General features: G+C 40.2%; 1 protein-coding gene and 1 pseudogene across 1 annotated transcript in view; one reads left to right on the top strand and one right to left on the bottom strand.

Moving 5' to 3' along the window:
- The window catches only part of LOC131383171 (beta-glucuronidase-like), an 88772-nt pseudogene that overhangs the window by 25914 nt on the left and 37623 nt on the right, over window positions 1-25235 (top strand).
- Window positions 1-25235, bottom strand: part of FREM3 (FRAS1 related extracellular matrix 3) — a 116222-nt gene that overhangs the window by 7692 nt on the left and 83295 nt on the right. The window contains exons 6-7 of the mRNA XM_032147758.1: window positions 22684-22932; window positions 829-978 (exon numbers count right to left, since the gene is read on the bottom strand). Coding sequence (XP_032003649.1) covers window positions 829-978; window positions 22684-22932 — 399 coding nt within the window. The remainder of the gene's footprint in view (window positions 1-828; window positions 979-22683; window positions 22933-25235) is intronic.

A 25235-nucleotide genomic window follows, 5' to 3' on the forward strand; every position in this document is an offset into this window, starting at 1 on the left:
TCCTGAATGACTTCTGGGTAAACAATGTAATTAAGGCAGAAATCAAGAAATTTTTTGAAACTAATGAGAACAAAGATACAACATACCAGAACTTCTGGGACACAGCTAAAGCAGTATTAAGAGGAAAGTTTATAGTGCTAAATGCTCACATCAAAAAGTTAGAAAGATATAAAATTAACAACCTAACACCATACCAAAAGGTCACAACTGCAAATGAGAAAATGTGGGCATCAATGTACATGGAAATGTCCTTTTCTTTTCCTATCGGGTCCTGTTCTTTTTCTGATAAAGCACCTGACAGGTACTCTAGAGGAAATGGTATCTAGAATTGTGCCATGCTGTCAGCTAGGCCTTCGTCATCCATGTCAGGAAATACAAAGGTGAGCAGGGCATGAAGACATGCTGTTTGAAGCTAAGGCAAATGCCTGAGTCTGAAGTGAAAACTTCCTACACTTCAAAGGTCTAATATGTGACGAGATTCTTCCACGAGTTGGGACTTGCTTGGCCATTATGGGGGTAATTTCATCTGAAATATTGTTTATGAACAGCTTTAGGTATCTATAAATATTCTGAACTTTGGAAAAATTAATTTGAGCCCATGACAAGCAAGTGGGTAATAAATGAATCCTAAAGGCTGCTGTTTGAATAATGTATTTATTTTGTAACCAGCAGAAGTCATTACGTATAAAAACCATCTACGTGCTGAAGCCAGAGAAACTTTCATTCGGAGTCCATCAACAAAGACTAAGCATGCTTACACTTAACAGACTAGACCCCACCATAAACATGTATCATGATAATGATATATTCTTTAAGTGGCCCTCTCACCTTCTGCTGACTCCTGCTCTGACTTTCTGGAGCGCACGGTGATGGATGATGGTTGGGAAAGATCAGTGCCTCTTCTCCAAACACAAACCTCCACATAGCCAGCACTTTCATTGACGTGATATTCAGCATCCCCAAAGTGCAGGACAGGTTCTAGAGAGGCAAAAAAAGATAAACTAAGAATGCTTCTGCCTGCCTGGTATACTGTCTCCTTTGGCCCTGTGTGAGCCTGGGCATTTGTCATAATTGTCAGAGATGACAGATCCCATAGGTCTTGTTTTTTTATATAGCTCACGGAGAACAAAAACAAAAACACACAAAAAGCCACATCAGAGTCACATACCATGACTTTGACTCCAGGAAATGCCATGAGATGAAGTCAGTTGAGATGCTATTCATTTTTTTGTTTTAAGGACTTTCCATTACATAGAAGAGATTTTCCTATCAGGGAAAATTGGCCAATCAGCTGTAACTCAGGCAAGTCCGCTATTGTTTGGGAAAAGATGGTGGAGAAGTTAGAGAGGCTTTTTTTGGCAGGGAGAAAATTGCTCTTCCTATGGAGGGACAGTTGAGCCAGAATTCTGAGTTTGATCACTATGGCTGTGCCTTTTCGTAGGGCATTTGCTGATTACAGGGACAGATGGAAATCCTGGGGCAGTGAATGAGGGGGAGGAGAGATCCTGTTAGCTGAGATGCCAGAAGCACTTCCCCAAGAGGCCAAGAAGTGACTCCATAGAAAAAGAAGGCTGAAGGAGAACAACCAGCACAGACACCAGGCTTCAGCAGTGGGTAGAAGGGAATTGTACATCTTCTAAAAGGACGAAGAGGCTGACAATGCGAATGTTGCTTTGGCCAAGCAAATACACGTATCCATACCCCGTTCGCTCTGTTCTAAAAAGTAGCTATGAACTTAGGTGATTATTTAAAGCATATACAAGGCTTAGCTGTAACAGTACCTACTATATGTACTGTCATGAAAAAGGTTTTGAGATGAATACTTTGTTGGCTGTGACATCTGGAGGCAAAAAATGTAAATATTAGGAAGAAGATTCACCATGGAGGAACAACCCCTTGAGGCTGTCGAACGGAAAATTAGTTATGGAGATGACACCTTTGCAAATATATTGCAATGCACCAGGAGCATATCTGAATTTAAATTCAATTTTTGGAGGCTAGGAATCAGATTTAGTAAATATTATTTGCTTCAAGATGTATTTTAGTAGATCTTTTAACTGCTGAGGGAGTGGTAGTAGTAGTAAAACTGCAAGACCTCTCCCAATCTGATTTGAGTTGACTTTTTCTGGAATCATCTGGTGCCATACCCCACTCTGTGGCTTGTGTCCCGGTTATGCCAAACAGCTCCCAATACACTGAACACAGCATGCATTTGTGAGCCTCCATCTTTGTTGGTGATGTTCTCTGAGCTGGAATGTGCCAATCTGGCAAATGCCTACTCATTTTTTTTTAAGACTTTGATAAAGAGTTGCCTTCTCTGGGAAGCCATATTTATTTCCTCAATAAATAATCATTCTTCACTCTGTGCTTCCCTAACATTTCAAATAGTTCTACAACTGTAGTAATGGAACACACTTGCAATTTGCTCACCTCAGGCATACAGCAGGCAGGTGGCCTGCACTCAGAAAAGGGTGGTGGGGTCATTCTTTCTTTTCTTTTTAATGAACATGTAGTAATTGTACGTATTTATGGGGTACATAGTGGTGTTTTGATATATTTGTGGTGGCATAATGATCAGGTCAGGATAATGTGCATATCCCATTCTTTCTTCTCTTACCGAGAACTTTCTCTTCATTACTGCTAATGGGTGCTTCTGATGCCTCCACGGTCAGGACAGGAAAGAAGGAGGAGAGGGAGGAGTAGCAAGAAAGTTCTTTCTTGAACACTTTCGTGGATGTCAGTACTCTTTGGTTTTGGAAGATGGAAGAAAAGCTGATTCTGTTTATCATGGGCACTTTTGCAGGTTCTTTGGAGATCTCTCACTCCCACAATTGGGTATCTCTTATCTGCAGTTCTCCTGATGAGAATCAAACAGCTATATTCTGGCTGATCACTTAATCATTCCTCAACCTATTTAGCATTTGGAAATACCTCTGTTCAGCCCTCTAGATGGCACCTTTGGACAAGACCTAAGACAAGTTCATTCTGGCTCACTGTTGTATGCATGGCTCACATGTGGTCCATGGCAACCTTCCTGCATCCTCTGCCTTGATAAACTCCAGGAATACTGCTTAACCCCAAGGCAGTCCCCCTCTTTTGTTCATCCACCAAAGCAGCCAACCGGTTTATCTCCCACATTCAGATTTTCCAGGCAGAGCCAGATCCCACTTCATTATGTTCTCCACATTGCAGGTGGTACACATCATACTGCCCAAATTGTCTCCTTCGAGCCCCCTCTCTTGATTTAGCACCTCTTTAAAATGCAAAAATGTTAAAGTTACCATTCTAACATGCTGTCCTGTGTTTTTATCAGAGCCTTATGAACTGTTCTCAAGGTCAGGGACCATATTCTATATGCCCTTGTATTTTTAGTGACGCAGTGGCTAGCATATTGACAAAGTCTCAAGAATTTGTCAAATGGACATTTTTAACTCTCTTCTGATGTATTTTGAACTTATTACAAAGTTTGTTGAAAAAAAGTTTAGACAAAGTTACCTGCATTTTTAGCAGAGGAATTATATTGTGTGGCATTGGGGAAGGGCAAGAAGTGAGAAAGGTAAAAAACATTTGGATCTGTTATACTGTTGTTGAGAGAAAAAAATGTCAGAACTCAAGCCTCTGAGTTCTGACACTAAGATATAAGACATGAGAGGAGGATAGTGTCACTTGTAAAAAATGTCATGTAATTCTTTCTAGATGCTCTAGGTACTGAGCATCAGGAGATCTGTCAGAATAGAGAAAACAGCTCCTCCATGTAGCACAGAAGAGTTTCCAAGTACTCTTTACCTTGGCTCTGTCTGAGAAACTGAGATGCTAGCAGTGATTCTAAAGGATGGGCAATTAGGAGAGTATGATGCTTTGGCCACATCATATTTACATTAAATGGATTCCACAGCTATAGATGTGTTTTAATCTCCTTTAAGAGAGAATGTCCTTTAAATGAAAATAGGAAAAATAAATATGACAAGGTCAGAAATTAAGCTCTCGAAGAGATAAGATTATCATTTAAAATGAGTTCAGTGTTCATATTCAGACATTTAATGCCAAGTTTTGCAGATAAGGTAACAGGAACACTGTTGGTAAACTGAGAAACCGTACAGAACCTAGAATGGATGCCAAAAAATGGAAGATAGGAAAATAATTTTCCAGTTGCCTCAGGATAGAAAACAGATTCTAGAAACAGACTGTTAGGCTTTATCTTTAGAACAATTCTAGAACTGCTTATTTAAACAGGTTTTGAATTCTGAGAAAAGAAAGATAATGCCCATTGGTCAGTATTGGTTCTTTAATATCAGATTTGGCAAAGCCAATTCAATGTTTTTTTAAAAAATATTTTTTAGTTCAGTTCAGCAAACATCTATTGAGCATCCCCTATGTGCTGTAAGCATGGTGCTAGTTACTGGGAATGTAAAGAGATATACAGTCTTGTTTTTGAGATATTTTTGGTATGACAGGGCCTCCACACCAGTTCCTTCTTTTGCTATAGCACCTAGGATTTCATTCGGCTAAATCCTAGGTGCTACAGCAAAAGAAGAGAGCTGGGCGCCGTGGCTCATGCTTGTAATCCTAGCACTTTGGGAGGCCAAGGTGGGCGGATCACGAGGTCAGGAGATCGAGACCATCCTGGCTAACACGGTGAAACCCCGTCTCTACTAAAAATACAAAAAAATTAGCCGGGTGTGGTGGCGGGTTCCTGTAGTCCCAGCTACTCAGGAGGCTGAGGCAGAAGAATGGCGTTAACCTGGGAGGCAGAGCTTGCAGTGAGCCGAGATCGCACCGCTGCACTCCAGCCTGGGCAACAGAGTGAGACTCCATCTCAGAGAAAAAAAAAAAAAAAAAAAAAAAAAGAAGGAACTGCCTTTGAGGCTCAGAAGGAGTCCTGGAGAAAATAAGGTGCTATGTCTTTAAAAATGAATGAGAATTGACCAATGAGAGAGGTTGGAAAAATGTTCCAGGTAGAGTGACTAGTAGGAACAAAGACACACAAGCACGAAAAAAGCCTACCGTTTAGGAAAAGATGCAAGAACTTGTTTATTGGTAGTGTGTAAGGTGAGAACAGAGGAATGTTTGGAATGAATTTAGAGAGAAACATAATCATTTTAGGTAGATGGGACTTGACATTTTAGATTTTATAGAATGTGGAAACCAATTTTAGGCAGTGAAAAGGTGTTTGGTTTTTGTTTTCTGTACATCTGTCCAGTGTCAGTGTGGGCCATGAATTTAGGAGGAATTAGTACAACAACCCATTAGAAAGGCATTGCAATTATTCATCTGAGACATAATGATGATTGATGATACTACTAGTAGGCAGTAGTATTAGTGATGGAGTGGAAGAGGTGAATGTAAGAAGTGCCCTGAACAGCACCCAGTGACTAATGTAGCGCTTCTAGGACGCCCTGCAAGTTTCTAGTGTTTGTGGGTGGGAGTGGGAGGCGCTAATTCAGTTGGGAATAAAGCAGGTGGAACAGTGTTGACTGAGGGTAAGATAAAGAAAGATGATGAGTTTGGTTATAGGTATGTTGAAATTGAGTGGCCTGTGGTGCATTTAAGTAGATATTTTGGAAAAACCCTTTCATGCATGAATCTAGAGTTCAAAATCAAGCCTCACAGTGGCTCATGCCTGTAATTCCAGCACTTTGGGAGGCCAAGGAGAGGGGATCACTTGAGACCAGGAGTTCGAGACCAGCCTGGAAAACATAGCGAGATCCCATCTCTACAAAAAGTAAATAATTAGCTGGGTGTGGTGCACATGCCTGTAGTCCCAGCTTTGTGGGAGGCTGAGGTGGGAGGATCACTTGAGCCCAGGAGATTGAGGCTGCAGTGAGCCATGATTGTACCATTGCACAGCAGTCTGAGGAAAAGAGTGAGACTTTGTCTCAAAAAATAAGAAACAAAAAATCAAGCTAGGGCTGGAAAGATTTGGAAGTCTTAAGCATACAGATTGGGGTTACTCCTATATTAGATGGTATGACCGTCTACTATGGATGAATAAAAAGAGGATCATAGCAGGGAGCATCAACCCTTTAGGGGTTGACCTCTTTGGGGAGAAAGACCGAGTGACAGGAGCCCCCAAAAGAGATCAAAAACAAACAGATGGAAAAATAAGCAAACAAACAAAAACAAACAAGCAAAAAATAGTTGGCAAGAGGGAGAGAGGAGTTTGAAACAGGAAAATCAGGAGAGTAAAGAATCTTGAGAAGAATGAGTGGTCACAATGTCAAACGCAGCGAGCATATCCAGAAAGATACATGTAAGCCAACAGTGGACGTCAACGGCAAAAACCCAAAACACGTCTTATGAAACTTTCAGCTGCATAAAGTAAATTAACTATAGTGCCCAAATGAAAGGAGATAGAAAATCTACTCAGGAAGACCTGCTTAGATAAACACAGTTTTTGTGCCAGTATCTTACTATTTTGACTACTGTTGCTTAAATATTTTCTCAAATAGTCAATTTTGAAGGACACATGTTTTATTTCTGACTGAAATGACGACTAAACTACTGCTGGAGACACATCACACACAGGAATTTGACAGGTGGCTAATGCTTAGAAACTCGAATTAACAGAATTATCATTTCATGTCATTATTCTAAAAAAGATATAATTACGTGGGAAGTGCACTAATAATCCTTGTGGTTGTTTCCTCAAGGCCAAAATAAAATGATACCATTCAAAGGGATCATTAGAGTCACAAGTGGCAAAATGTGAGTATCTCTAGGGTAGGGACTAAAGCAGAAGTATCTCCCATAAACGTCATACACTACAGCTGCCAAATGAGTGCCCCATGGGGGACTTGAAGATGGGAGGAAGTCACACCTCAGAATTTTACAAACGAATACCTGCTCTGGAATATCATTAACTCTGACAGGAGATTCTGTCAGAGTTAAGTGTCATTAACTCTGGAGATTGAGCTGTTTTAGGTCACTCAGTAGAGTCAAGCTTGGGCTTAAAGGAATGTGACCAAGTGTAACTTCAGTAGAGTCAGGCTAGGTTAGCATGGTTACATCTGCAGCATGGCCAACTGTTTTGTCCTGTATTTAAAGGAAAATGGCATTAGCTGAAGTTAGCTCTGCATGAAACCTAGAAAAGAGCAAGCAGCCAAAAGAAGGAAAAATGGGTTGCCTGTTTCTAGCCATCTTAAGACAAAAGGTATTCTGACCTTGGATGCTGAGTCTTCAGGACCCTTAGCAGTTATTTGCCCAGGATGGAGATGGCTGTATTGGCTTGATGGGATTTCTCAGATCCCATTATCATCAGTTTCCTGCTTATGAAGTGGTTGCCCAGTAGAGCCTCCTTTAAGAAGAGAATCTATTAACCAGAGGACTCTGATTTTCAGTTTTCTTTGACTTTAGTTTTCACTGTAATTTAGAATTAGTCATTTTGGCACATATATCATGTCTCTTGTGGGTCTGCATCCTGTCTCTGTGCCCACAGACAAAATTGAGCTTCTAGACCTCTGACTCTGACAGGCCATGGACTGCAGTGATGAGCCAAGGAACTGCTTCTACATGGCTGGAAGACATCTAGGTGGTTTTAGAAATCTAAAAAGAGTGTTGCATCACTTGGCTTTGTAAAGAGATTGTGAAATGTACATCATCTTATGAATATGTAACCTTAAAATGATTTTGATACATTTTCTCAGATTTCTGGGATAAAAACCAGTGGCAATCAGCTGTTATTGTTTGTCTCATTTCGTTTCTCCCAGTTGTCTCTGATTGTGATGACCTGACATGTGAAATGCCAAATGCGGTCTGCTCTTTTTTTTTTTTTATTATTATACTTTAGGTTTTAGGGTACATGTGCACAATGTGCAGGTTTGTTACATATGTATACATGTGCCATGTTGTTTTGCTGCACCCATTAACTCGTCATTTAGCATTAGGTATATCTCCTAATGCTGTCCCTTCCCCCTCCCCCCACCCCACAACAGTACCAGGAGTGTGATGTTCCCCTTCCTGTGTCCATGAGTTCTCATTGTTCAATTCCCACCTATGAGTGAGAACATGCGGTGTTTGGTTTTTTGTCCTTGTGATAGTTTACTGAGAATGATGTTTTCCAGTTTCATCCATGTCCCCACAAAGGACATGAACTCATCATTTTTTATGGCTGCATAGTATTCCATGGTGTATATGTGCCACATTTTCTTAATCCAGTCTATCATTGTTGGACATTTGGGTTGGTTCCAACTCTTTGCTATTGTGAATAGTGCCGCAATAAACATACGTGTGCATGTGTCTTTATAGCAGCATGATTTATAGTCCTTTGGGTATATACCCAGTAATGGGATGGCTGGGTCAAATGGTATTTCTAGTTCTAGATCCCTGAGGAATCACCACACTGACTTCCACAATGGCTGAACTAGTTTACAGTCCCACCAACAGTGTAAAAGTGTTCCTATTTCTCCACATCCTCTCCAGCACCTGTTGTTTCCTGACTTTTTAATGATGGCCATTCTAACTGGCGTGAGATTGTATCTCACTGTGGTTTTGATTTGCATTTCTCTGATGGCCAGTGATGATGAGCATTTTTTCATGTGTTTTTTGGCTGCATAAATGTCTTCTTTTGAGAAGTGTCTGTTCATGTCCTCTGCCCAATTTTTGATGGGGTTGTTTGTTTTTTCTTGTAAATTTGTTTGAGTTCATTGTAGATTCTGGATATTAGCCCTTTGTCAGATCAGTAGGTTGCAAAAATTTTCTCCCATTCTGTAGGTTGCCTGTTCACTCTGATGGTAGTTTCTTTTGCTGTGCAGAAGCTCTTTAGTTTAATTAGATCCCATTTGTCAATTTTGGCTTTTGTTGCCATTGTTTTTGGTGTTTTAGACATGAAGTCCTTGCCCACGCCTATGTCCTGAATGGTATTGCGTAGGTTTTCTTGTAGGATTTTAATGGTTTTAAGTCTAACATTTAAGTCTTTAATCCATCTTGAATTAATTTTTGTATAAGGTGTAAGGAAGGGATCCAGTTTCAGCTTTCTACATATGGCTAGCCAGTTTTCCCAGCACCATTTATTAAATAGGGAATCCTTTCCCCATTTCTTGTTTTTGTCAGGTTTGTCAAAGATCAGATAGTTGTAGATATGCAGCATCATTTCTGAGGGCTCTGTTCTGTTCCATTGATCTATGTCTCTGTTGTGGTACCAGTACCATGCTGTTTTGGTTACTGTAGCCTTGTAGTATAGTTTGAAGTCAAGTAGCATGATGCCTCCAGCTTTGTTCTTTTGGTTTAGGATTGACTTGGCGATGCGGGCTCTTTTTTGGTTCCATATGAACTTTAAAGTAGTTTTTTTCCTATTCTGTGAAGAAAGTCATTGGTAGCTTGATGGGGATGGCATTGAATCTATAAATTACCTTGGGCAGTATGGCCATTTTCACAATATTGATTTTTCCAACCCATGAGCATGGAATGTTCTTCCATTTGTTTGTATCCTCTTTTATTTCATTGAGCAGTGGTTTGCAGTTCTCCTTGAAGAGGTCCTGCACATCTCTTGTAAGTTGGATTCCTAGGTATTTTATTCTCTTTGAAGCAATTGTGAATGGGAGTTCACTCATGATTTGGCTCTCTGTTTGTCTGTGATTGGTGTACAAGAATGCTTGTGATTTTTGTACATTGATTTTGTATCCTGAGACTTTGCTGAAGTTGCTAATCAGCTTAAGGAGATTTTGGGCTGAGACGATGGGGTTTTCTAGATATACAATCATGTCATCTGCAAACAGGGACAATTTGACTTCCTCTTTTCCTAATTGAATACCCTTTATTTCCTTCTCCTGCCTGATTGCTCTGGCCAGAACTCCCAGCACTATGTTGAATAGGAGTGGTGAGAGAGGGCATCCCTGTCTTGTGCCAGTTTTCAAAGGGAATGCTTCCAGTTTTTGCCCATACAGTATGATATTGGCTGTGGGTTTGTCATAGATAGCTCTTATTATTTTGAGATACGTCCCATCAATACCTAATTTATTGAGGGTTTTTAGCATGAAGGGTTGTTGCATTTTGTCAAAGGCCTTTTCTGCATCTATTGAGATAATCATGTGGTTTTTGTCTTTGGTTCTGTTTATATGCTGGATTACATTTATTGATTTGTGTATGTTGAACCAGCCTTGCATCCCAGGGATGAAGCCCACTTGATCATGGTGTATAAGCCTTTGATGTGCTGCTGGATTCGGTTTGCCAGTATTTTATTGAGGATTTTTGCATCAATGTTCATCAAGGATATTGGTCTGAAATTCTCTTTTTTGGTTATGTCTCTGCCAGGCTTTGGTATCAGGACGATGCTGGCTTTATAAAATGTGTTAGGGAGGATTCCCTCTTTTTCTATCGATTGGAATAGTTTCAGAAGGAATGGTACCAGTTCCTCCTTGTACCTCTGGTAAAATTCGGCTGTGAATCCATCAGGTCCTGGACTCTTTTTGGTTGGTAAGCTATTGATTATTGCCACAATTTCAGAACCTGTTATTGGTCTATTCAGAGATTCAACTTCTTCCTGGTTTAGTCTTGGGAGGGTGTATTTGTCGAGGAATTTATCCATTTCTTCTAGATTTTCTAGTTTATTTGCATAGAGGTGTTTGTAGTATTCTCTGATGGTAGATTGTATTTCCGTGGGATCGGTGGTGATATCCCCTTTTTCATTTTTTATTGCATCTATTTGATTCTTCTCTCTTTTCTTCTTTATTAGTCTCGCTAGCGGTCTATCAATTTTGTTGATCTTTTCAAAAAACCAGCTCCAGGATTCATTAATTTTTTGAAGGGTTTTTTTGTGTCTCTATTTCCTTCAGTTCTTCTCTGATTTTAGTTATTTCTAGCCTTCTGCCAGCTTTTGAATGTGTTTGCTCTTGCTTTTCTAGTTCTTTTAATTGTGATTAGAGTGTCAATTTTAGATCTTTCCTGCTTTCTCTTGTGGGCATTTAGTGCTATAAATTTCCCTCTACACACTGCTTTGAATGTGTCCCAGAGATTCTGGTATGTTGTGTCTTTGTTCTCATTGGTTTCAAAGAACATCTTTATTTCTGCCTTCATTTCATTATGTACTCAATAGTCATTCAGGAGCAGGTTGTTCAGTTTCCATGTAGTTGAGTGGCTGTGAGTGAGTTTCTTAATCCTGAGTTCTAGTTTGATTGCACTGTGGTCTGAGAGACAGTTTGTTATAATTTCTGTTCTTTTACATTTGCTGAGGAGAGCTTTACTTCCAACTATGTGGTCAATTTTGGAATAGGTGTGGTGTGGTGCTGAAAAAAATGTATATTCTGTTGATTTTGGGTGGAGAGTTCTGTAGATGTCTATTAGGTCCACTTTATGTAGAGCTGAGTTCAATTCCTGGGTATGCTTGTTAACTTTCTGTCTCGTTGATCTGTCTAATGTTGACAGTGGGGTGTTAAAATCTCCCATTATTATTGTGTGGGAGTTTAAGTCCCTTTGTAGGTCACTCAGGACTTGCTTTATGAATCTGGGTGCTCCTGTGTTGGGTGCATATATATTTAGGATAGTTAGCTCTTCTTGTTGAATTGATCCCTTTACCATTATGTAATGGCCTTCTTTGTCTCTTTTGATCTTTGTTGGTTTAAAGTCTATTTTATCAGAGACTAGGATTGCAACCCCTGCCTTTTTTTGTTTTCCATTTGCTTGATAGATCTTCCTCCATCCCTTTATTTTGAGTCTATGTGTGTCTCTGCACGTGAGATGAGTTTCCCGAATACAGCACACTGATGGGTCCTGACTCCTTATCCAGTTTGCCAGTCTGTGTCTTTTAATTGTAGCATTTAGCCCATTTACATTTAAAGTTAATTTTGTTATGTGTGAATCTGATCCTGTCATTATGATGTTAGTTGGTTATTTTGCTCGTTAGTTGATGCAGTTTCCTCCTAGCCTAGATGGTCTTTACAATTTGGCATGTTTTTGCAGTGGCTGGTACCGGTTGTTCCTTTCCATGTTTAGTGCTTCCTTCAGGAGCTCTTTTAGGGCAGGCCTGGTGGTGACAAAATCACTCAGCGTTTACTTGTCTGTAAAGTATTTTATTTCTCCTTCACTTATGAAGCTTAGTTTGGCGGGATAGGAAATTCTGGGTTGAAAATTCTTTTCTTTAAGAATGTTGAATATTGGCGTCTCTTCTGGCTTGTAGAGTTTCTGCCGAGAGATCAGCTGTTAGTCTGATGGGCTTCCCTTTGTGGGTAACCCGACCTTTCTCTCTGGCTGCCCTTAACATTTTTTCCTTCATTTCAACTTTGGTGAATCTGACAATTATGTGTCTTGGAATTGCTCTTCTCGAGGAGTATCTTTGTGGCGTTCTCTGTATTTCCTGAATCTGAATGTTGGCCTGCCTTGCTAGATTGGGGAAGTTCTTCTGGATAATATCTTGCAGAGTGTTTTCCAACTTGGTTCCATTCTCCCCGTCATTTTCAGGTACACCAATCAGACGTAGGTTTGGTCTTTTCACATAGTCCCAAATTTCTTGGAGGCTTTGTTCATTTCTTTTTATTCTTTTTTCTCTAAACTTCCCTTCTCGCTTCATTTCGTTCATTTCATCTTCCATCAGCGATACCCTTTCTTTGAGTTGATCGCATCTGCTACCGAGGCTTCTGCAATCTTCACGTAGTTCTCAATACTTGGCTTTCAGCTCCATCAGCTCCTTTAATCCCTTCTCTCCATTGGTTATTCTAGTTATCCATTCGTCTAATTTTTTTTCAAAGTTTTTAACTACTTTGCTGTTGTTTTGAATTTCCTCCCATAGCTCGGAGTAGTTTGATCATCTGAAGCCTTCTTCTCTCAACTCATCAAAGTCATCCTCCGTCCAGCTTTGTTCCATTGCTGGTGAGGATTTGCGTTCCTTTGGAAGAGGAGAGGTGCTCTGCTTTTTAGAGTTTCCAGTTTTTCTGCTCTGTTTTTTCCCCATCTTTGTGGTTTTATCTACTTTTGATCTTTGATGATGGTGATGTACAGATGGGTTTTTGGTGTGGATGTCCTTTCTCTTTGTTAGTTTTCCTTCTACCAGACAGGACCCTCAGCTGCGGGTCTGTTGGAGTTTACTAGAGGTCCACTCCAGACCCTGTTTGGCTGGGTGTCAGCAGCGGTGGCTGCAGAACAGCGGATTTTCCTGAGACCACAAATTCAGCTGTCTGATGGTTCCTCTGGAAGTTTTGTCTCAGAGGAGTACCCAGCCGAGTGAGGTGTCAGTCTGTCCCTACTGGGGGGTGCCTCCCAGTTAGGCTGCTCGGGGGTCAGGGACCCACTTTAGGAGGCAGTCTGTCCGTTCTCAGATCTCCAGCTGCATGCTGGGAGAACCACTACTCTCTTCAAAGCTGTCAGTCAGACAGGGACATTTAAGTCTGCGGAGGTTCCTGCTGAATTTTTGTTTGTCTGTGTCCTGCCCCCAGAGGTGGAGCCTACAGAGGCAGGCAGGCCTCCTTGAGCTGTGGTGGGCTCCACCCAGTTCGAGCTTCCTGGCTGCTTTGTTTACCTAAGCAAGCCTGGGCAATGGCGGGTGCCCCTCCCTCAGCCTCGCTGCCGCCTTGCAGTTTGATCTCAGACTGCCGTGCTAGCAATCAGCAAGACTCCGTGGGCACAGGACCCTCCGAGCCAGGTGCGGGACACAATCTCCTAGTGTGCCGTTTTCCAGGCCCGTTGGAAAAGCACAGTATTAGGGTGGGACTGACCTGATTTTCCAGGTGCCGTCTGTCACCCCTTTCTTTGACTAGGAAAGGGAACTCCCTGACCCCTTGCGCTTCCCGAGTGAGGCAATGCCTCGCCCTGCTTCGGTTCCTGCACAGTGCGCTTCACCAACTGTCCTGCACCCACTGTTTGGCACTCCCTAGTGAGATGAAACCGGTACCTCAAACAGAAATGCAGAAATCACCCATCTTCTGTGTCGCTGGGGCTGGGAGCTGTAGACCGGAGCTGTTCCTATTTGGCCATCTTGGCTCCACCCCATGCGGTCTTCTCTTTAGACATAGTTGATCAATTTAATACATTCTGTATCCTCAGTAGAATGACATAGTTCTGAGATGAAGAGTGCCAGATAAAGGAACAACTTAATGTAAATATGTTGATTTGGAAATAATTTGTATATTATCTATAGAAAGAAAAAAAACCTTTTTATCTGAGAAATGCAAGTCCCTTTAAATTATCCAGCCCAGAGAGGCATTTAAAATATAACACCTGTCACATCCCACTCCCCCTTGAGATAAATAATATACTTCTTGAAGTGACTTGCTATGGGGACTCTAGACTAACTCATGCCAAGCAGCCATGAAATGTCATACCCCCTATAATTCAACAGTGTATAGCCAACCACTAACCAATGTTATTTCTGTAAACCAATGCGAATTCCTGACACACAACTTTTTGTAATTGCCTTCTGATACAGTTTGGATATTGTTCCTTCCAAATCTCTTGTTGAAATGTGATCCCCAGTGTTGGAGGTGAGGCCAGGCAGAAAGTGTTTGGGTCAGGGGGTTGGATCTCTCATGAACATCTTGTTGCCATCCTTCAAGTAATGAGTGAGTTCTTGCTGTATGAGTACCCACATGATCTGATTGTTTAAAGAGCCTAGCACTTCCTCCCCTCTCTGTTGCTTCTCTCTTGCCATGTGATCTGCACATGCCAGCTCCCCTTCCCCTTCTGCCACGAGTGGACCTTCTTGAGGCCCTCACCAGAAGCAGATACTGGCACCATGTTTCCTGTACAGCCCACAGAACCATGGCCCAAATAAACCTTTTTTCTTTATAAATTACCTAGCCTCAGGACTCTTTTATAGCAATGCAAATGGACTAAGACACTCCATCTCCTGATTTGTTCCTTTTTCTCTAAAAACTTAAACCTCTTCTTCACTCTCCAGAGCACCCTCCAAGGCAACCTGGATATTGTCCCAGGCTGCAGTCCTCAACCCTGGCTCAGATAAACTCTATATTAATTTTGCCTCAGCTTCTTCCTTTTAGGTGAACATATTCAGGATACTAACAAAATACTTAAAAGTTATATTTTTTTCAGTAGTTATTAATATCTTAAGTGATAAAAATAAGGGCAGATCTCAGATCTCAGGGGTGCTAAGAACTCAAGAGCACAACCAAAATCACCTAGCAAGCTCCTGAAAGGTAACTAGAAGCCAAAACTTGGGAGCTTGCCTCCTTTTTAAATTAAATAATATTTTAGTGTGACTTCATGAACAAATCACACAGATGACCATGTATGTAGATTCTAGCATTACATTTTAAGCTTAGCAATGTGCTTGATCCTCAATAAATGTTTCAGAATCTGAATGCAAGTTCCCACAATCCAGTAATTATAAATAATGACTTGCTCAAATAAGTATGTAGCAATTCAGATTGTTTACACTGAACTATGACTCTTCCATCATTATTTCTGTGCGTAATTTTTTTTCTCCATTAAAAAGGCTTAATTCATTCAAGGATAATCTAATTAAAGATCAAATTGGGTAGGATAGAAGGCAGGGATAGACTTTGTAGTCCTGTACTAAGCAAGTGACAGGTCACTGTGAATGTCTCTTGAACGAATTATCTACCTGTTAAGAGTCTACTAAGACCATTTCAGACAACACTGTAAATTAACAATTGGATCGTATACTGGATTTTGTGTAATTTTCTTCCTTTCTTTGTATTTTTCCTTCCTTTTTATATTTAATATTGGAAATTTTCTCAAGTTCTCTTCTGAACATTAGAGGATTTAAAACTACCAAGTTTTAAGTAAAAATTAAGTAAGAATATGGCAGGGCTCAAGGCTATAATATTTCTTTAAGAAATAGATATTAAGACTTCTACTTGTTTTTACATATTCCTGTATAAATAACTACTCTTACAGTTAAGTACAATTTAGCTCATCTTACTAACTTTATTGTTCACCTGATGGCTTTGTTATTCATACAATGCTGTGGCACTAATAAAATTCAAGTGTTTAGGTTTCATTTTTGTAGTTTAATTAGTGTTATTCTGTTGTTTCAGTGGTCACTATGATTCGCAGATGTAACTTTATTATTTGAAATATAAACAACAGAGTCAAAGAGAGAGAAAAATGTAGCCAAAGTGGTTTGCCAGGATATGCACTGGATTAAGAAAGCGGTGATTATAAAGAAAGCCGTTTACATTCTTTATTCTCTTCCTCCCTCTGACTTTCATGTGTAGCCAATAAAGACACTATCATTTCAATTTCCTACCACTTAACTCCAAATACTGAGAGGCAAACAGTTTACTACTTTGTAAGTGAGCAAAAAGTCTCCTTTTATTATCTTACAATCTTTACTTCCTACTTCATAAACAAAGTGGTAATTTAATGCCATTTCTATTTTTCTGAAAAGTCAAGCATACTCAAATGTTTTCTTGGGTAGGTTACTTACATTGGCTCATGGTTCTTTTTTCCCTTGTGGCCATTTTTCATTTCTACACAGACATTTGCTCAGCCTATGAGATGACTGGCAAAATGTGCCAGCCCCTTTTATTTCAGTTTTTTGTTGACTTATTAAGTAGCACACTGTTTGCATCTCTTTCTTCAAAATTTTTACTGATGAACAATTGGATTCTTTGTTCAGTTGTACACACACAGTCAGCAGGTCTCCACATAAAATGAGACAATGCTACAGAGCCCACAGTATTTTTTTTTAATTTTTTTTTTTTTGCACACAAAACAATAAACATTTTCTAAAAGTACATACAAACAAAAAGATGCATATCAAACATATTAGGAAGGTTGCACATGGGAAGACGGGGAATAGAAATGGGGGGTGGGAATTAAAGAAAATAAATGAGGGAGTTTGTATGGATCAATGATAACTCAATCCTCTATTTGACAAAGAAGAAGGAGAAGGAAGAGGAAGAAAAAGAAAGTGGGATAAAGGATCAGAAAGGGAGGAAAATAGAAAAAATTAGAGTATGACTCCAGGGTAGACCTGTTTTGTTGTCCCTTGGTTGGTTGGTTGGTCAGTTGTATTTTTCATATGTTTCGCCATGTTGGCCAGGCTGGTCTTGAACTCCTAGCCTCAAGTGATCAACCCGCCTCGGCCTCCCAGAGTACTGGGACTACAGGCGTGAGCCACCACGTCCAGCCCCCACATTGCTTCTGGCCTCTGTGGCAGACCTCCCAGACGGGGCGGCCAGGCAGAGGAGCTCCCCACATCCCAGACGGGGTGGCCAGGCAGAGGTGCTCCTCACTTCCCAGACGGGGTGGCCGGGCAGAGATGCTCCTCACTTCCTTGACGGGGTGGCGGCCGGGCAGAGGGGCTCCTCACTTCCCGGACGGGGCAGCCGGGCAGAGGCGCTCCTCACATCCCAGACGATGGGTGGCCGGGCAGAGGCGCTCCTCACTTCCCAGACGGGGCGGCCGGGCAGAGGCGCTCCTCACATCCCAGATCCTCACTTCCCAGACAGGGCGGCCGGGCAGAGGCGCTCCTCACTTCCCAGACGGGGCGGCCGGGCAGAGGCGCTCCTCACTTCCCAGACAGGGCGGCCGCGCAGAGGTGCTCCTCACTTCCCAGACGGGGCGGCCGGGCAGAGGTGATCCTCACTTCCCAGATGGGGCGGCCGGGCAGAGGCGCTCCTCACTTCCCAGATGGGGCGGCCACGCAGAGGCGCTCCTCACATCCCAGAAGGAAAGCCCACAGTATTTAAACAGGATCAAGGTGCATTACAAAATCCTGTTGTTCACCTATGTGGAGAGAGCCAGCATCAAAGGGCTGGCATCTGCTCCAAACTATCTACTTTTTGGCTATGTGCACATGAAAACATGTTCTTCAAGGGGTTTGCTTGCTAAATGGTACCTGTGAGATTACTATATTATGGAATATAGTAACTTTTTTTTTTTTTGCAAACACTTGAAGAAAGCTGCAACCCTTTTAAACTGACAATGGGGTTAAACTTTGGTGACTGGTGATTTCCTGTGGGTTTTGAACATGAAGGTAGATTTTCGTTATCAGAAACACTAGACGGACCTCAGTATCACTGCAGTTAGTAACCTTAAAAGGAAGAAAATACTTATCTATGGAAGATTTGGCTATTTCTTAGGGGTAAATGCATCCTAGAACCATATCACTGAAGGATCGTAGTAGAATACAAAAGAGTTACAGACTCAGAGGCAGAAATCTGGGCTTTAACTGACTGGGCAAACTGGAAAAACCACTTAGTACATTTAGCCTCAACAATGAGGAGGCTGAACCACATGATCTCTAGGTCCTGTTTTATTTCTAAGATTTCATGCTTCTATGAATCTAGAAGGATTTTTTTTATCTATTTCTTGTCCTTAGCAAGACTTACATACAAACAACTTAGGTAATACTATATTGCATATTCTCTTTTTAAAAGTATCCCCAAAAATATCTCTCTGCAGTATATTTTGATAGCTAGAACTTTACCAGAAAAATTTTCTTAAGTTTGAACCTGAGTTGCAATGGTTGAAAGTTATTATTAATATCCTTTATTTAGTCTCTAGGAAAACTCCAGAATAGTGTTCCCCCCTTGATTATATAATGGTTGTATTCTTCACTGCTGTATCCTCTATGCTTAGCAGAGTTCCTGACACATGGTAGGGGCTCAACAAATGCTTTTGGAACTAATACATTAATAAACGAGTAGTTCTTCATAAAAGTAAAGCATGAGGCTAATTCGCAATCCCATTGAATAAAAGAATTGGCCTGTGGCATTCCTGCACAGTCTTGAATCACATTCTTGATATCTCCTCATTTATGACTTTGCTCAAGCTGTTTCCTCCACCTGAAATGCCATTGTCCTTCCTTTCTCTATCCTCAAGTTCCACCTACCCATCCAGACACAGCACAAATGGTATTTTTTTTCTTGAGCTCCTCCAGTGAGAAGAAATCTCTGCCTTTTCTTGATTCCCTTCGTCCTTCATCTGAGCCTTTCTTGCCTTAATCACTTTTTACCTTGCTCTGTAGTTGGTTCACAGTGTTACTAGAAGAGGAATTGAAGATTTAGGAAAAGGGCATGCAGTCAGAAGGGGGAACTCAATGATTAAGAGTTAGGTTGAGAATCCTTGACTTACACTCAAATGTTCAATACTCTTGTAGGATTATGAGTGTAGCCGAGAAGGCTGTATTTGCTTAAAGACAAGAACAGATCATCTTTTCATTTCATTTCCACACAGTCACTAAATTTTCTAATTATAAATTGGTTTCTTATATAGACGTTTCCTCCAGAAACAATACTGATGGTATTAATTTCCTTTTGTTGCTGTAATAAATTACCACAAATTTAGTGGCTTAAAACAACATTAATTTATTCTATTACAGTTCTGCAAGTCAGAAGTCTAACTAAAATAAAGGGTGTTGCCAGGGCTGTGTTCTAACTGGAGGCTTCAAGAGGAAATCCATCTCCTTGCCTTTTCTAGCTTCTAGAGGCTGCCTGCATTCCTCGGCCTGTGGCCCTTTCCTCCAGCTTCAAAGTGCATCACTCCAACCTCTGGTTTCAGTCATCAGTTCCCCTTTTTCTCTGTGATCCTCTTGCCTCTCTCTTATAAGGACCCCGCTGATTACTCTGGGCCCACTTAGGTAACTCAGGATAATCGCCCCATCTCAACAGCCTTAACTTAATCAGACCTGAAAAGTCCCTTTTGCCATGTAAAGTAACACATTCAGAATTTTGGTGGTTAGAATGTGGATATCTTTGGGGTCCATTATTCAGCCTACATTAATGACCAAAGGACTTGAATGTCTGTTTTTTTGACAGCCATTCTCTTGTTATTATACATACAAACACTAATATTTTGGTTAAGGAGCTCTCTCATTCTTTTGTAAGGTGGTCCCCAGAGTCACCTCAGTTCTGAACATAACAACAAAGTCATATAATGGCACCTGAATCCCATTAAATTGCTTGTTTATATCTAATATCTGTTGGGTGTTTTATGCCTGTCTCTAGCTTTTGTAGTTTTCAGGTAAGCTCTGGTGTTTGAGCCTATTCTAATTGTTAGGTAAAGAGCTTGCAGAAAACATACTTCTTATTGAGGAAGAAGAGATAGAATAATTGAAGGTCAGACAACTTAATTCTTCATGTTTGCTTAAAAATTTCAGGATAGTTTTAAAAGAAATTTCCTTCTAATTATCTGGGTAAAATTATATAATGCACTTGCTTATCAAAATGTAACTCAGTATGTGCTTGAAAAATGTTAAGAGCATGTCCAGGGTATAGACATATCACTTCAGTTATATATCTTCTGGCACTTATGTTGGAAAGAATATCATGAGTCAAACAGGGGTAGGCCTTGGAAAAATAAAAGACAAAATGGATAGCTTAAAACACAAGACCATTCAAGTTCTTGCTTCACTAATTAACTCTCTTTTTTACCTGGCTTGTTTAGAGCAAAACTTTGACATATATTTTTCTAAGTTCATGACAAAATTTTAATGGAAAAACTCAGCCTACAGGATGCATCATTTCTGTGTATGGGTACTGTTTATTAACTAATGCCTTCTTCTTAGAATGACTTAAAAATGATAGAATTATGGAGGGAAAGGGTTCCTAGAGACAACCCAATCAATCCCCTTATTTCATGATTGGGAAACAGAGCCCCAGATAGCTTGACCTAGCCAAGGTTACCCAGAGAGTGTGGCTCAGGCTAAGAATCCAAGTTTCCAGGCCCCCAGCACAAGCTTTTCTGACTCTGTTGTTCCACTTTTGATGCTCTTCCTTTTCTCTCCCATTTCTTTCATTGTGTACCTTGACCTATTACTAGCTCCAGTAGAGAAGAATAACGAAGACTGTTCTGACGCCAATCTTTCTGGCTATAAGAAAAGGTGTGATAGTGAAGGGAAAAGGAATTTGAAGCTATGTGTTTACAAATTTCAACTTTTCATGTTAATTCTTCATTATCATGGAAAAGTAAGCATTGATTATACAAAGAAGGATCTACTGTGAAGTGGACTATGTAGAAAATGTAAAAAAGTCTCCACTTCCATAACTTTCCCTTTCTCCCTTCTCACTCTGCCTGGTTAACACCTTCTTGGTCTGTAGCACTCGGTGTGGGTAAATCTTTCCTAACCTCTTGGTAAGAGATAGTTGCTTCAGCAATATCCTAATCATAGGCCTGTAATTAAAAAAAAATTCTAATATTTCAAGCAGGCTTCAAAAACCACACCATGCCATGTCATCCTTTTTTGTCTTTCAGAGTGTCCTCATTTCTCAATTTGCTCTCCATATTAATCAACTAGACTTGACCACGTAGGGATTTTTCAGATGTCTCAACCAGACAAATTTACTCACATTCTACTTCTCTACTGTTGGGAAAACAGCAGATACTTTTTATAAGATAATGTGAGTAGTGTTTCTCTTTCCAAAACAACTTCTTTCAAATGAAACTGGAAAATCAAGGCTAATTTTCCTGTTGGACGCTTCGTCCTATCTCTTTGGTTTAACAGAAAATATATACAAGTATACATTTCCATAAAGGAATATATTGAAAATTTATTCAAATTATTTTAAGAAAAACAAGTTTTATTTTAATTCCAATGAAGAAATTTTTGAAAAGAAAAGTACACGATGAAGAAAGCATGGATCTCAGGGCCTGTCCTTATTCTTAGCTCCTGATACTTCTAATGATGTGTTTTGGAACTGAAATTAGTCCTAGAAAATTCTTTTTTATTTTTAATGGAGCAAAACTAGTCTACTGAAAATTTCAGAGATCTGGTCCACAGGGTGAAATATTCCCAAGTAAAGCCATTTAGGAGATTAAACAACAAACAAACAGAAGACCGCCTTTAATCTCACTCGTATTTTCTCTTGTTCTATGGTTGTTATGAAGACATAATTTTAAACAGAACATGATAGTACACGATAAATTTACCATACCTACCTAGAGAGTATAAACTGTTCAGACTTTACAAATCTGTGTTTATCTCTTGGCACAGCTCTCAGTTTAATGGAAGCTTTGTGGTGCATCCATAAAGCAATCACATTAAGTTTGGGTCTATAATAACAGCCCAGTCTAACCCATCTTAGGTCTGAGCTTAGCAACTCACAGCCACTCAAATCCTGACAGAAGCATGGTTGAGAGATGAAGCACTCACACTAATTTGGGAATAGTAATAAAACAGTCTGATCCTGGCCCTGTCTTTATTACCATTTTCTGTTAAAAGTGCTCCTTATAGAAGGGCAGGTGAGACCTAGGAAAATCATACTGGGCTTGATACTTTGTGTCATGTCTGGGAGGGGAATTGGTGTTTAGGAATGAGGCGCCCCTCTCTTCTCTGGCTAAATTTCAGCTGGGACCCCCACGGACTGGAGGCAAACGCCCTGCTAGGTAACCATAAAAAGAGGTCCAGATGCTGACACACTGGGCTCCATCTTATCCTTGTGCTGCTTGACAACTCACACACTAGCTGTGAGGGATGATCCTTGTGCTGCTAAGATGAAGGTCCTCTTGGGGGTAGTCCTGTTTGGGTAATTAGATACTTGACTTGGGTCCTCTCCCTGGCTTCCTTCTAAGTCTTAAGTCACCTCCTTGGGCTGTGCTTTTTCTTGTGTCAAGTAAAATCATACCCAAATATTTAATCTTCTCGCATGGCTGTTTTGTCATTGGTGTTGGTGATGTCTATGTATTTGAAGAGCTACTCACAGTTTTTGGAGATAAAAGAACATAAAATATTCTTTTAAAAGATGATTTAAGCTACATTTGCCTTTCAACTGTTGGAGGAAAGTGTGAGAAGGCAGCTATTGCCAAAGGTTAGGAAGCAACAAATGGACTTACCATCATAATGATCAGCCAGAATAGTCACCTTAGTGGTGGGGAATCTGGCTCCCAGCTGTCCTCCCACTGGCAGTCTAAGTGAAACACTGAAGGATTCCTCCTCTTCATAAAGGGAGTCATCAACGATCAGGACCCGGCAGGTCTTCTGTGTCTCGTTCTTGTCAAAGTGGAGGATGCTGGTGTGGTCTTCTGGACGTGAGATGTAATCAGAGAATAACACTGTGGAAGAAATTGTGCCTGTGGCAGAACCTACAGAAATATGAGAAGAAACAGGGAAGTTGAGAAGTAATGGAATTCCAAACAAAAAGCCTGTCTGTTTTCTTTAACGTATTTTTAGATAATAGCTATCTGAATGATAGAACACACTTACCTCTTATGCTCACAAATATTAATACTGTAAGAAGAAGGCTTTTGGAATAGACTCTGGTATTTTGACATGATCTAGATTTAGTGATTTTTAAATAGAGTATATTGAATAAGGTTTGTTTATATTAGGGGCTAAATAAACAAGATCACAGGATGCTAGGGCTGGCTTACCTCAATTATTTCTTATTACAGATGAGAAAACTGAGGTGTAGTGAAATTAGGACTAGAGAATCCACAGCATGAAAATAGTATAGATTTTTTTCCTGCTGCTGCTCTACCCATAGTGGCATAGCTGTGAGCAGCATCTATGTAATCTGATCATCACACACCCCAACTAGAGTTCTTTGTATGACACCGTAATATAGCCAGAAAATTATATCTTATTTTACAAGGAGTGCAGGATTGATTAGAGGATTTCAGTTTAGATTCAGTGTGTTTTAAATGTTATTTTAATAATTTACTTACGTTAAGATTCACCAATGTAAATGCACAGTTTGAAGAGTTTTGACAAATGCATATAATCATGTGACCACCACCACAATCATAAGATGTTTTTATTCATCCACAAAAGTTGACTTGTGTCTCTTGCAATCCATCTCCTTCCCTGTCTCCCAGGCCTTGGAAATCACAAATCTGCTTTGCATCATTATAGATTTATTTGCCTTTATGAGAAATTTCATACAAATGAAGCATATGTTTTGATTCTTTCATTTCGCACAATGCTTTTGAGATTCATCCATGTACCATGACATGTTTTCCCTTTTATTGCTGACTATTGTTTCCCATTGTGTGGCTATACCACAGTTTGTTTATCTATTTACTGGTTGATAATTTGGGTTATTTCTAGTTCTTGGCAATTGTGAGTAATGCTTCTATGAATATTCAAGTACTAGTCTTTGAGTGGGTATGTATAGGATAGTGCAAAAGGAATTGCGGTTTTCCCATTACTTTTAATAGCAATAACCACAATTACTTTTGCACCAACCCAATAATTTTTTTTCTAGAATAAATACTTAGGAGTAGGATTCCTAGGTTTTGATGCATTTTTGCGGTTTTAAAACAGCAACACTTAGATTTAGGGCTAAAAGACTGAACAGTATTCGTTGTAATTTAAATGATTTAGGCAGACCAGATTTAGGCAGAACAAAGACTACGAAATAATAACCTATTATACCAGATAAGAAGTTTTTGAAAAATATAAATATTTCCCATCATACCTCACTTCAATAAGAAGCAGTGAGGAGATGACAGTGAGATTCTGGACTGGATGCTCCAGTCTTGTAAGAGTCTTTCTTGCTTATAGCTATGGTACATGCACATATGCAAGATGATACCAGTGCCCACTGTCATCTAAACATCCGTACAAGTTGGTGTCCATCACTGCATGTTGGCTGTATAGATCTAAGTTGCTAAAAAATGATAGTGGTCTCCAACTGACTTCAGATGCTTTGCTTGGAAGGGCACTGACTCACAAAGTGTTTTAGAATGGTTTTTTTGAAAGAACAAAAATTTTAGAATTATTCGGAAGTAACAAATTGACTGTTTTGTTATTCTAGAGTCATAAAAATTGTTAGAGCTGGAGAGCTGATGAGAATAAAATGTGTTTGCTAGGGCAGAGGGTAGAAACTGATCAAAATGGACAGGCACAAGGAGGACTATCACTTGGTGGGGAAGCTAGCTGAGTTTCAGTGGTGGTCTATGCTTTGAAACCTTATTATCTCATGAGATTCCTTCTCTGGGGAAACCTATGCATGAAAGAGGTCTCCACACTCAAGTCAACCAGGATAGTCTGGCTCTTGGGATGTGAGACATAGTGCTATCACTGAATGCCTAAGACAGGCACTCTCCAGTTAAATGGGGAAAGAGGTAAGTGGCTAGCAATATAGAAAGGCTCTCAAGATGAAATGAAACATTGTCAGGGAGACTTTCTGTGTTCCCGGCACACAGACAAAGGAAAAAAGGTCTTAAGCTCTTACAACAATCTGATTAAATAGCAAACAACTTTTGGAATGTCTTTTTAAAGAGCCAGATGTTTAAACAGAACTATATCTTGGAGAACACAGTTCTCAATTTTGCCTAGCCATCAAGTGTGCATTATGTTGGTATGACAGGCGATATGACAAAGAACCTTGTCAAAAACTGCATTTAACTCCTCAAGATGAATGCCAAAAGCAGATACTGTACAC

Source organism: Hylobates moloch, unplaced genomic scaffold, assembly GCF_009828535.3.
Source record: "Hylobates moloch isolate HMO894 unplaced genomic scaffold, HMol_V3 SCAFFOLD_3, whole genome shotgun sequence".
Classification (NCBI taxonomy): Eukaryota; Metazoa; Chordata; class Mammalia; order Primates; family Hylobatidae; genus Hylobates; species Hylobates moloch.